The following is a 13,524-nucleotide window of genomic DNA, read 5'->3' on the forward strand; positions in this document are numbered from 1 at the left end:
TAGGAAGGAGGAGAAGGGAGGGTGGGTTTGATCAGTTGAATACTTTTTGAGTTGTGGGATTTATTTCTGTGCAATCATGTTTGAAAATGGAAATGGACTGCCTTTAAGTCGATCCCGATTTACGATGACCCTATGAATAGGGTTTTCATGGTAAACGGTATTCAGAGGTGGTTTTGACAGCTTCATGGCTGTGTGAGGATTCAAACCCTGGTCTCCCTGTTCGTAGTCCAACACTGATCTGGGGGAGGGGCAGGGAGGGGAGGAAGAGATTGGACAGGTGGGCACTAGGCAGAGGGGAAGGCCCTTTCCTTTCCAAAAGGAAAACACTGTGAACAGTATCACTGTTTTTCAGCGTTTCCCCCACCTTTTTATTCTACAGCAGGCACATATAGCCTCCCACCCAAATTTAAACCAAAGCTTTCCCAGGCCACATCCACACCAGACCTTTATTTCACTTTGGACAGTCATGGTTTCTCTCAAAGAATCCTGGGAAGTGTAGTTAGTGAAGGGTGCTGGGAGTTGCTAGGAGATGCCCTGTTCCCCTCATAGACCCTCAATCAGAGCAGCTGACTGTTAAACCAGTCTTGCCACTGGAGCTCTGTCAGGGGAATAGGAGTCTCCTCTCAGCACCCTTAACAAACTACACTTCCCAGGATTCTCTGAGGGAAGCCATGACTGTCTCACGTGAAATCAGTCTGGTGTGGGTGTGGCCGACTGATTAGTCAAGCCAATCAGCTGGGAGTCTGGCTTTTAGAACACTGACAGTTGGGTTCTTATTGAACATGCCTGACATTATCATTCAGTTCAATGCAGAATTTATTAAATTAATTTAAAATCAGCCAGGCATTTTTTTAACTTTTAAACTGCAGAAGATGAAGGTCAGAGTATGGGGCAAGGTCATTAGCAGGATTACAGGCACTCTGTGAACATGGCTGATTAGTAATGAATTTCAACAGATTATGAGAACTCTCAGAAAAAAGTCCAAAAGGGGTCTGGGTTTTTTTCCCTCTAGACTTTGAACTCTCGATTCTTTCTTACTGTTTTGTTTATCGCCATGAAAATTGACAGGGTTGTTAAGCAAGTGTTTCTGAGTTCAGGACTATAAATTTTGTGAGGTTTTGTTTTCAAATGAGCTTATGGGAAGGATCGGAATGGCATGGGTGGTATTTTCAATTTAACATTGCGGAATGCGAAAAATCCACGCTGGCTATAGTATACAGCCACTCTTGTGGCTGTATAATCTGCATCATCCTTGCATGCGCTTAAAACTGGTTTAGGTTTATACGACAAGCAGAGTAAGAGCCAGATCCCTTGCTCATTTTTTGACAAAGTAAAAGTCATGCAGTTTTTATCTCATTTAATATCATACGGTGAACCTTTCTTATAGTTTGTTCCTACTTTCTGGCAACTGGTATTCACCATATAATGGAATCTTAAGAAGAGATACTCATGGGTGTGCTTCTTCATACATGAGTGACTTCCAAGTCAGTGCACTGATGGATACTCAATATGAGTCCCTTAAGAAGATGGGAGCAAGGTGACCTCCTATCCATCTTCCGTAGTTTTTCTCTATTGGAAGACCTCTGGATTCAACTGATTCTAGCATTCTGTTTTTCTGAATAGGGCACGAAAGCAATAGCCCTTATTATTATTATTTATTAAATTTATTAGTCGCCCATCTGGCTGGTTGTCCAGCCAATCTGGGCGACGTACAAGATAAAAACAATACACTAAACATTAAAATTTAAAAACCTAACAATAAAAACCTAACCCATCCCAAAAGCCTGCCTGAAGAGCCAGGTCTTCAAGGCCCGGCGGAAGCTCATCATAGAAGGGGCATGGCGGAGATCATTTGGGAGAGAATTCCACAGGGTGGGGGCCACTATTGAAAAGGCCTACAGTATGCCTGGTACTCTGAACGTGGACATTAATTCATTTATTATGGCTAATGGATTGGTGATTTGCTATTCTTTGTCCTCCATGAATTTGTCAAATCCCTGTCAAAGCTATTTAAAGTACAGTAGGGCCCCATTCATACAGCGGGTTACGTTCTGGACCCCCGCTGTAAAGCGGAAACAGCTGTAAAGTGGAATGCATTGACTAACATTGACCAAAATGGTGCCCGACGACCAAAAAACGCTGTAAAAGCGGAACAATGCCCCTTCTATGATGAGCTTCCACCGGGCCTTGAAGACCTGGCTCTTCAGGCAGGCTTTTGGGGTGGGTTAGGTTTTTACTGTTATGGTTTTAAATTTTAACGTTTTAATGTATTGTTTTTTATCTTGTACGTCGCCCAGAGTGGCTGGACAACCAGTCAGATGGGCGACTAATAAATTTAATAAATAAATAAGCAAGCAAGCAAGCAAGCGCTGTAGGAGCGAGGCCTTTCTGCAATTGACAACCACTGTATTAGCGGAACGCTGTAAAGCGAAGCGCTGTAAAGCGCGGCCCTACTGTAGTGGTCATGATAATATGTGGAAGTGAATTCTATAATGAACAATGCATGGTATGAAACAGAACGTTTCCTTTGATCTGAATATGCATCTGATCAATTTCATTCAGAGTTCAAGTATTAAATGAGAGGGGTTTTTCCCATCTGCTCTCTCCAAACAATATTTTTTCTTTATTTTGCTACCCCATCAGTCATATTTTTTCCAACCTAAAAGCCTTCAAATGCTTTGCCTTTTCCTTTATAAGGAAGATGTTCCAACCACCTGACTGTTTTTGTTGCTTTTTTCTGTCTCTCTTGTAGTGCTGTGATCTTGGAGGTTTATTTATATACGTATCTTGCTTACCGGTCGTTCATCTTAAGGGCCCAGGGTGGGTTACTGCAAAAAAATGTACAATCATAAAAGCAGTTAAAGCCATTACAATTATAAAACATGTTCCAAATGCAACATGACAATAGAGATAGGGTGGTCAGAACTATATGCAGTATTCCAAATCCAGTCACACTGAAGATAAAAATCTGTAGGATATGGGTAGTTTTGTGTTCAGTAGAACCATTTTCCTAATAATTCCCCTCATTGAGTTTTCTTCTGCAGCTGCTGTAGCACTGTTGGAGTTGACACTTTCATTGAGCTCTCTACTGTGCCTCAGATATCTTCTAGGGTAGTCACAGCCTGTTTAGATAACATCATTGTGGCTATGAAGTTCAAATATTTTTCTCCTACCATGCATCGCTTTACACTTCTCGAACCTTGTTACCCATCTCGTTGCATGTTCACCCACTCTGGAGGGATCTTCCTGGAGTTTTACAGGCTGCTTTGGATGTCATCATTTTGAATAATTTGGCGGCATCGACAAATGTAGCTATTTCACAGCTTGCATAATTTATGTCACCAGCCCCAATACAGAATCTTGGAGGTATTGTGTCAGTCAGGTGACTTCTTGTAAACCATTGTCCTCATTTGTTGCCTGTTTGTATGTTGTGCTGTTTAGGTCATGAGAAGCCCATTTTGGTATTGATTCTATGCTACTCTGTTGCTGCTTAATCCTGTTGTTTCAATTTACCTTAGTTGAACTTGCCCTATATTATTTAGCAGCTGATGGTCATATGGGTATAGACATCTGAACAAGGGCTTGCACAGAAAGAGCCGAAGTCAGTTAGTTGCCTTATTTTTCTAGTTTGTGTTTCTGATATGGATATTTTGGGCAGCCCTATTCCCTTCACTTGTATGAAAATAAACACAGATGTATGAGGGCTCAACAGATTAATAAGATATTGGCAGTTTTATTTCTGATTCTTTTCCTGATGACCCCTAACAAGCAGTTGCACTTTTGACAGCAGCCACACACTGGCTCAGTGTCTTGTCCACCACAATTCTAAAATCTCTTTCACCAGCTGAGAAACTACTAGGGTATATGTCGGGTTAGGGTTCCCCCCCCCCATCACGCATCACTTTACGCTTGCTTGCATTGAATCACATTTGCCATTTTATTACCCATGCACCCATTTTGGAGATAACCCCTTGGAGCTCTTTGTTACCCCCCTCCTTTTTTAACCCCTTGAATAATGTGGTTCATCAGCACTTGTCCCAGCACAGATACTTTGCAGGGGCAACTACTTGTAGCACTTGATTTTAAGAACTGCCCATTTCCCCTTTTATATGTCTAAATTGGTCTGATATGTTAAGAGAGCAGAGCTTTGTCAATTCTAGCGTTTTTGAGCCTGCTTCCTGTAGACACTTTCAGGGATTAAGTATATAGTATCTGCAGAGATCTCTTTACTGACTTCTGTTATCCACAGAACCTTTTCCCCTTCCAGTATACCCAGATATTGAAAGGAGTTGAACTCAATCAGTCACTCTTAAAGGCTTGGTATACAAAACAGCAGAGTAGCTTTGTTGTAAGGTATGTCCTAATCTTTTAAATCTGAAGGAGCTCTTTCTGTAGACACTGGCATGCAGGGTGCAGTTTGAAGTAGCTAGTGCTAATCCTGTATCAGTTAAGACCTTCCAGGGCTGGATTTCCTGCTAGTTTCAGTGGAATGGGGACTGTCCCTAGTTACCCTGCTTCCCTGAGTGGTCAAGTCATGTACAGAGAAGTGCTAACCTTGCTTTTACAATCTTAAGGAAAATACAAGATCAGGTACTGGGAAAAGAGATGGTTGTGGCTGTTAAGATTCCATATAGTGATGGCAACAAACTTCAAAGTGTTTGTATGTATATTCTGAGCACATGTGTAGTCACCCACAAGTCAGGTATTTTTGAATTGCTGTTACCATTGTTACCCTGAGGGCTTGCAGTGGAACCTGCGGTTGGCCGTAGATGTTATCATGAGCATGTTTGGCAACATCTGTATTAGATCAGATTTATGAGGAATGTAACTTTCATGGTTTCTGACATCCCTAGTGGAGATGTGGGAACTATGCAAATATTGCCAAAGGTTCCTTGTGGCTACAGATAGTGCTGAAAACATGCACCTAGTAAAAAGCGCTCATCGCTATAAGCTTCTGCTGCCTGGTAAGCTTGGAAACTTATTTGGACATGGAATTACCCTCCATTAATGAAAGGTTGAAATATCTGTAGGAATGAGGGAGACACCTGACCAAGGCTCAAGCAACGCTATGCAGGATTCATGATGTGGAGGCAACTTCTGCTCAGAGTTCCAGAGTCTGGTTAGAGGATCAAGAACAACAAAACCATGCTGAGTAGTATGTTGATACAGTAGGGCCCCATTCATACGGCAGGTTAGGGTCCAGACCCCCGCCGAAAAGCGGATCATCTGTAGCGCGGCGGTCTGGAACCTAACCCAGTGATCGCGCCAGAGGAGGAGAAGATCAGCTGTAGCACACTGCAGCTGATCTTCCCTTGCTCCGGCGTGATCAGCCGGAGTGCGGGGAGCTCCAGCCCCCCTCCTGCTGATCACCCCACTGGCACCGTATTAGCGGAACGCCGAGAAGCTGGGCCCTACTATACAATAAACAAATAGGCACACAATAATATATAGATGTCTTGAAACACATGGTAACTGTAAACTATGTAGTTCTGTACAAGCAGAATCCTGTTGAAGGACTATATCTAGGTAAAAAGGGCTGGATATTCAAATTAAACCTGCAGCTAGATGAGTTCCCTCCTGTCATGTTAATGTTGGGTGCTGTCTTTTCTGTATGAGAAAGTAGTAGTTTCTCACAAAATGATTATAACTAGAATCTGAATCTTACAGACAGCTGTAGTCATTACTTGGCAAAAGTGCAAGGTATGTATAGAAAAGTATGTGAATTCTGATTATTGAATTTCCAAAGTCAAAGCTGGAGAATGTGCTTTTGACAAAAAGGGCTGAAGGTTCTTCTTTTGAAATATTCTCATTACAGTTACTGGAGTCTGTTGCAACATGTGAATCACTATGAAGACCTCTCATGAATTACCCAGATCTCCTAACTAGCAGGATTGTATCATTCTCAGCCCTCTAAAGGTGGAAGTGAGGCATTTGCACTCTGCATTTCATCCATCATCAATTTTAAATGTTGGCCTCTCTTATTTTATTTATTTATTTATTTATTAAATTTATATACCGCCCGACTAGCAATAGCTCTCTGGGCGGTGAACATAAAATAGCATAAAAATACAATGAATAACAAAATAATACTAAAATACAATCATCAATCCAATACAATAAACATTTTAAAAAGTAAATCAGTGTAACTTAAAATGCTTCAGAGAATAGGAAGGTTTTGACCTGGCGCCGGAAGGAGAGCAGAGTCGGCGCCAGGCGTACTTCCTCGGGGAGACTGTTCCATAGTTCGGGGGCCACCACTGAGAAGGCCCTAGATCTTGTCATCACCCTCCGGGCCTGCCTGTGAGTTGGAACCCGGAGGAGGGCCTTCGTAGCAGAACGTAGTGCACGGGCCGGTTCATATCGGAAGAGGCGTTCCGCAAGGTATCGTGGTCCCGCACCGTATAAGGCTTTATAGGTTAATACCAACACTTTGAATCTAGCCCGGAAACATATTGGCAACCAGTGCAAGCTGGCCAGAACAGGTGTTATATGCTCGGACCGCTTGGTCCTTGTCAGCAATCTGGCCACCGCATTTTGCACTAGTTGTAGCTTCCGAACTGTCTTCAAAGGTAGCCCTACGTAAAGCGCATTACAGTAATCCAAACGTGAGGTTACCAGAGCATGTACCACTGATGCCATAGACAGCTAAGAAGGAATGGAGCAAAGTGGACTAGCTGCTTGGAACACGGTCCCTAGGTGCTCCCTCTTCAGTTGCACTATGTTGCCTGGTCCCCACCCTCCCCTGCTCAACTTTCAAACCACTTGGAGGAGAATTCTGCAACCCAGGCATTACAACTGAAACGGCCTTGCTCGTCTGCTAACGTTTATCTGAGTGCATGCATAGGTTCATATGAGAGGAGGCCATCCTAACACTAGTCTGGTTCTGTACTATTTAAATCTTTATACAGTTCAATTCCAGCACTTTGAATTGGTTCTGAAAACAAACAGGCTGCCAAATACCAGTGTTGGTGTACGACACACTCCAATTAATAATCTGGCTACTACATTTTGAACCAGTTGTAGTTTCCAGGTACTTCTCAAAAATAGCCTTGTGTAGAATATGTTGGAATAATATAACCTGGATGCTATTGAAGTACGAATTATTGTGGCTAGGTCCATCTGGTCCACAGGGCAAATAGCTGAATGTGTGTGGGTTGATTTTAAATGGGGAGACGTCATGTGGTGGAACAGGTTGGAAACCCGCTCCCAGCTGCCTCAGCCGTAGTTGGATTCTAGCACTCCCCCCCCCAGCTGCTTTTAACTAAAACAAAAAAGGCGAGAGATCCTAGTCATGGGACTTCCTACATTGTGTTTAGTTTGGCCTGTTTGTGCTTAAACTTGTGCACTATTTTGAGAGCGGTGGAGGCTGTTTTAGACCACTCTAAACACAGGTGTTTCAGCTTGGACATGAACTCTTGAAAATTGTTCTGCAAGTTTCTGTTGAAATGGGGAACAGCCACCTGTATTTGTTGGTTCATGCTGTGATGCCACTACCCTCTCCCTCCCACTGTTTCTCCTGAGTCCCAAGAGAAGCTTAGCAACTCCCTTCCAATTTTTGCAGTTTTTTGTTACTTAATTTATAAAACTAAGATGAATGAACAGAAACATACATGGCTGCTTTTGTTAAGCACACACAAAATAGCCACCTTGTCGGCATCCCACTTAGAGCATGTGTGGAAAGGCAAGAGTGACTGTTGAACCAGTTTTCAGATCAGTCATTTATACATTTGCATACAGAATGCAAAGCTGGACAGAAACTGGGTTCACACTGTGGGAGATTTAAGATAAAGGTTTGGAGCCTTGAAACCACAAGTAGAAGGGAACTCATGGAAGTGGGGAGCTTTCTCACATAGGGTGGAGGCACCTTGTAAAAGCTCATATCTGTCCTGTAACCAGCAGTCCTCCACATCTCACACCACTCAGGAGGGTATTCTAACCCTGCAGATCAACCTTTGAGGGGGCTGCAGGCATTGGGGGGGAGGAAGGAGTGGGAGAGCCCCATCTGTGAGCTCCTTCCACTCCAGCTGTTAAGGTCCGAGGCTATGTCTGTCCAACTTCCACTGAAATCCATGAAGAAAATGAATGTGAATTGACTAATGTTGCCTGGATTGGGGCTGTTGCCTTATATTGGATGGTAATATTGCTTCCAAGTTCTTACATTTTCCTTTTTTGCTACTGTCGACTGCCCTTATGCAGCCCTTCTGTGGTCTCAAAACCTTTCAATGCAGTTATTGCTCAGTGTGGAATAATGACAGAAATGGTGGTGGCTTATTTTCTGTGTCTGTTTTTTCTGCCTTTTTCTCCTTTTCAGTGGCTGTAAAATTTACAACCCGATACACTTCTTTATTTTGCAGAAATAGCCAAATGCTGTTTTCAGCAACATTTTTCATACCTAGCAAGAATCTTAAGTCACTCTTACAGCTCCTCAGCACAATGGGTAGTTTTTTATTGCCTTTGTTGTTGCTTATTTTGTCTTTCAGTTCAACTTTGTGGGGAAACTTTTGGGCCCACGTGGCAATTCTCTGAAGCGCTTGCAAGAAGAGACATTGACAAAAATGTCAATATTGGGAAAAGGATCCATGAGGGACAAGGCAAAGGTAAAACTGCTAGCTGAAGATCATTAGTGTGCACTGTACTGCTGTGTGTGCCTTTCTTCACTGTTACTAGTATAGTCTGGGGAGAGTCAAAGCAAACACAAATCAAGAAGTGCATGTTACCCCATCTCCTTTTGCATGTTGGTTCCCCTTCCATAGTGCATTCCTGTCTTCAGGGGAACTCCCTGGTGGTGATGCTTTCTTTATGGACGCAGACAACTGTACCGCTACACATAAGGGCAGGCATACAGTGGCCTCCAAAGCCATCAGCTGCCCGCTTGGTCCTATCACCTGATCATGCCTAGTAATAATAAAATGTCTGATGTGATATCACTGCACTGTGGGTTTTTTCCCTGTCCCTACTCCAATTTGATGGTTCCTGCTTGTGAGGGGCAGACAGAACTGCAGTGCAATGATATCACATCATACACTTGGTATTAGTGAGCTTTACTAAGGGGGGAGGGCGGGAGAGAGGAAACGTAGTGCTGCTGTTTTCAGTGTCAACCGTGTGTCCCGTTTATTGCGTCCAGTTTGAGCCAGTGAAGTAAGGAGGCCAGTAAGTTTCTTAATGTGAAATATTAAGAATAAGAGTTGGACCGTCCTTGTAGGACTTTCTAGTTCAACCCTCCTGCTCAGTGCAATAAGTCCAGAGCTAGAACTTCCCCAAAGCATAGATGTGAAAGACTCTACTACCTTAAGTATGTTTGTTGGAGAAGGGCTGTAGCTTAGTGGTAGAGCAACTGTTTTGCAGACAGAAGATCCCAGGTTCAGTACCTGGCATCTCCAAGTAGGGTGGGGAAACCCTGGAGAGCCACTGCCAGTCTGTGTAAACAGTACTGAGCTAGATGAACTGAGTGGTATAAGGCCTGGTACCCACCTTCTCACATTTCATACAACAAAATGGACATTCTTGATTTCTTGCAATGCCCCAAGTCTCTCAGGTTTGTTGAAAGCATTTATACCCCACCCTTTAGCCAAAAAGGCTCCCAGAGTGGCTTACAAATAGCAGTGACAAGATAGTCCCTGCTCTCAGACTTACAGTCTAAAAAAAATAACACACAAGGAAAAAGGGATAGGAAGGAAGAAGAAACAAGCAAGCTCAGGTACCAGTTCTTTGTTACAGAGTTCTTGTAGTGACCAGCCAAAATGGAAAGATTTGGAGAGGAGGATCCAAACATTGCTAGTCTTTCAACTGAGCTGATGGAGAGGTCCTGCAGTCCCATCTCTTCATCTCCATAGCTTGAGGCAGTGGCTGATGATGTACACAATATGGTCCCCTGGCTGTTCGCCATCTGCTGCACACTGTATTTCTTTACTCTGCCATAGCTTATTTTGCCCAGGCTTCAGAAGCAGGTGTGCTAGTAAAAGGGCTACTTACGTCATGCTCTGTGTGCCTTAGTGTGGGGCCAATTTCTGGAATGATTCCCCCCATCCCTTCCTGAACTCCATGCCTGGGAGGAGGCCTGGAGCTAATCAGAGTCATTTGAAGCCAGTGGGATAGTACAACACAAGCACAGAGAGAGATGATCCTCCACCTTTCCCTTCCCCAGTTTCAAGGTCATAGAGTCTCGAAAGTTCAGCATGACATAGACGAGCTGCAGCCTTTCAATTTTCCTTCAAACTGGAAATGGAAGCCACAGTTTGAAGTGGGTTTTTAACCATGGTTTATGTTAATCACACTTTGCTTGATTTGGAAGTCATGGTAGACTTATGGTTACCATTTATTTATTTATTAAATTTATATCCTGCCCTTTCTCCTAGAAGGAGCCCAGGGTAGCACGAACAGAGAAGAGAGGGGAGGAATAGGATTTCACAAGGAAGGAGCCAAACCATGGTTTGGCAGTAATGTCTGAACTAAGACTGTGTGTGTGTGCATGAGCATACATTCCAAGATCAGATTAGGTTGATCTATTGTCATTAACATTAATACAAGAAGTGGGCTGCAGCTAGCCCTGGTGGAGCTAAACTTTTGCATACTTTTTGTTGTTGTGTAAGATGTTTTATAATTTGTCTCTAAGGGAACTCAAATTTGTGTGTTCACCATCTAAGCCCAACAACACATTGGGCCACACTACCACAATTATCCCTGATACAGATAAGGAATTTGGTGGTCGCTACTCAAAGGCTGATGGCTTTAATAGTAGATTATAAATAAGTAGCCTGTTTGGCATTATTGAAAAGAAATACCAGCACAGCTTCTCCGGGTTTTGTTAATGGAAATTCTAGCCTCTGAGCCTGCAGCTTTGAAAGCTGAGGATAAGTGCCACTGAGTATGACCCTCAATACTTTGCTTTTAAAAAATACAGGAATACCCCGCTATACGGACCTTCACTTTACGGACACTCATGAGTACGGACATATTTGCAGTAGCACCATTCCCCTGTTTACCTATGCTCGCTTCACAGGAACGGACACTTAATGGCATGACGCCACCGCCCGATCAGTTTCCAACTACAAACTTTTTCTTAAAATAAGGCCTACTGTGTTTATTTTAGTTATAAATGCATTATTTACATCAGTTATGCCCGTATGTGACAATTGCAGTGCAGTATATGCATCGATAAGTGAAAAAAGGTAGTGCTTCACTTTAAGTACATTTTTGGTTTACGTACTCGCTCTGGACCTATTGCGTACGTTAATGCAGGGTATTCCTGTAAAAATGGGAGTTCTGCACCAAGAAAGACTGCATTATGTGCTCAGTGCCTTACTCATATTTAGCAAATTTGAATAGATTGTGCATAATTTTGCTCCTGGTTATATAGGGAGATAGAGGTTTTTGTATGTGCACTGTCTTAAGGGCTAGAAACTTGGTCTTTTAAAAATGACTGCTGTTTCTTGGGATGCTGAAATTTCCCATACCTTTTTATTGTTGCATAAGGTGCTATATAACTTGCTTCACAGGGCTGTTGTAAATAACAGGCTTAACTGCAGTGACTTTGTCAATGTTAGCCAGTGACTAACATGCCTGAATTGTTCAGTTTCATTTGTTGAATATCTCTGATTCAAATTGTAGGGGGTCTATGCTTGTAGAGAATACAGTTGTGCTAAGGACATAGTGAATTGCCATTCTGATTATTAGAGATTGAGACTTTCTTAAGCTCTTAATCATGAGAAGTCCTACTTTTATATGCATCTCATAGAAGAGCTTCCTCATTGTATTAACTGGAAATCCTTAGCAGATCAATGTTTGGAAAGTTATATTTTATATCTAGTGTCTGAATCCCATTTAGTTTCCTTGGCATTTCAACTAAAATGCTGTTCAGTGAGTTTTATACTGATCGTATGAAGTAAGTCCAGTGTGTTTGCAACCCTCCTTTTCAATTTACTTGGCCATTACCAAGAGTTTATTATCTTTCTAATGTGCAGTTTTGTTTTGAATCCTGGATGCTGCATTTAGATAACTTTGGGACATGCAGGATTGTTCACTAGAGCGTCTTTTTCCAGTGCTTTGTTTGGTCTTAAATTATTCAGGAGATTGGGTCTTGTACTGCTTCCCAAGGGAGATTATTAGAGTCTAACAGATCTTAACGTTAAGAAGGATTTTGTGCTAGCTGGCTTAGATTTCTCCATTTTAAATTTCTTTTTGCTGGTACTACCCATTCTGCCTCTGGACCTCCCTAAATCACTCACAAGTCAAGCATTATCTTCATCGTTCAAAAGCCTACTTTATTATGTGCAAGTCAGACAACCTGCTGGTAAAACTCTTGAATACAAATCTTGAGCCTGAATATTTCCCAACTTTATGCCATAAATGGGGAAGGGGGGCAGCTAAAAGGGTAATATTGAAGGCTTCCATTTATATATGTTTTGCTGTTCATTTTATTACCAGCTTTGACAAGTTTCAGACAGCTAATTATGGTGTGTTAATTCCCCCTGCTCTGAAGTTGCTAATCAACTAATCAGATTGCTTTGCTTTTCCATCCAATTTAGGCAGTCTGAATGCTCTAAATTTTACAACAAAAGGATTAGTGGCAATAAGCTGGTACTGATTGTCATTTCTAAGTAACTCATAATTACAACACACCAAGAGCAAACACAAGAGCTTTTTAAAAGTCAGTCAATCAAAACTTCTATTTGTGGACCTATTCAGAAAGAAAAGATGCTAGATCTTGGTTATATATAACACTTGCTAAATAGAACAAGAAATATTGTTGAAGTACCTTAACGTAGCACAGGAGTACCATGTACTTTACAAACATGTACTTTAACTGAAGTTGGAGAGCCACATCGCCTGGTGAAATGTGCTCTGCTCAGTATATCTGGAGTCATTCATGGTCTTATGCATAGGACTGCCAGCCCTGACACACACACATACACAGAACATTCTAGTAGACCCCTTTCCTCTTCTTTCTCTTTTCCTTTTCCTTCCTCTTCCTATCTTCTTTCAAAGATATCCATCTTTGTTAGTATCGGAAAGAGAGGAAGTTCTAAGCTTAATGGACAATATAAAAACTGACAAATCACCGGGCCCGGATGGCATCCACCCGAGAGTTCTCAAGGAACTCAAATGTGAAATTGCTGATCTGCTAACTAAAATATGTAACTTGCCCCTTGGGTCCTCCTCCGTGCCTGAGGACTGGAAAGTGGCAAATGTAACGCCAATCTTCAAAAAGGGATCCAGAGGGGATCCCGGAAATTACAGGCCAGTTAGCATAACTTCTGTCCCTGGAAAACTGGTAGAAAGTATGATTAAAGCTAGATTAACTAAGCACATAGAAGAACAAGCCTTGCTGAAGCAGAGCCAGCATGGCTTCTGCAAGGGAAAGTCCTGTCTCAGTAACCTATTAGAATTCTTTGAGAGTGTCAACAAGCATATAGATAGAGGTGATCCAGTGGACATAGTGTACTTAGACTTTCAAAAAGCGTTTGACAAGGTACCTCACCAAAGGCTTCTGAGGAAGCTTAGCAGTCATGGAATAAGAGGAGAGGT

At 42.3% G+C, this 13,524-nt stretch overlaps 1 protein-coding gene across 3 annotated transcripts in view; it reads left to right on the top strand.

The window, feature by feature from the left end:
- Positions 1–13,524, top strand: part of KHDRBS3 (KH RNA binding domain containing, signal transduction associated 3) — a 145,154-nt gene that overhangs the window by 67,534 nt on the left and 64,096 nt on the right. For 2 of the 3 annotated variants that reach the window (XR_009760222.1, XM_061606985.1), the window contains exon 3: positions 8,481–8,597. The exons of the other annotated variant lie outside the window; for it this stretch is intronic. Coding sequence is in view for 1 of the 2 variants with exons in the window: in XM_061606985.1 (XP_061462969.1) it covers positions 8,481–8,597 (117 nt within the window). In the remaining variant the exon portion in view is untranslated. The remainder of the gene's footprint in view (positions 1–8,480; positions 8,598–13,524) is intronic. 3 annotated transcript variants of the gene reach the window in all.

Source organism: Rhineura floridana, chromosome 1 (assembly GCF_030035675.1).
Source record: "Rhineura floridana isolate rRhiFlo1 chromosome 1, rRhiFlo1.hap2, whole genome shotgun sequence".
NCBI lineage: Eukaryota > Metazoa > Chordata > Lepidosauria > Squamata > Rhineuridae > Rhineura > Rhineura floridana.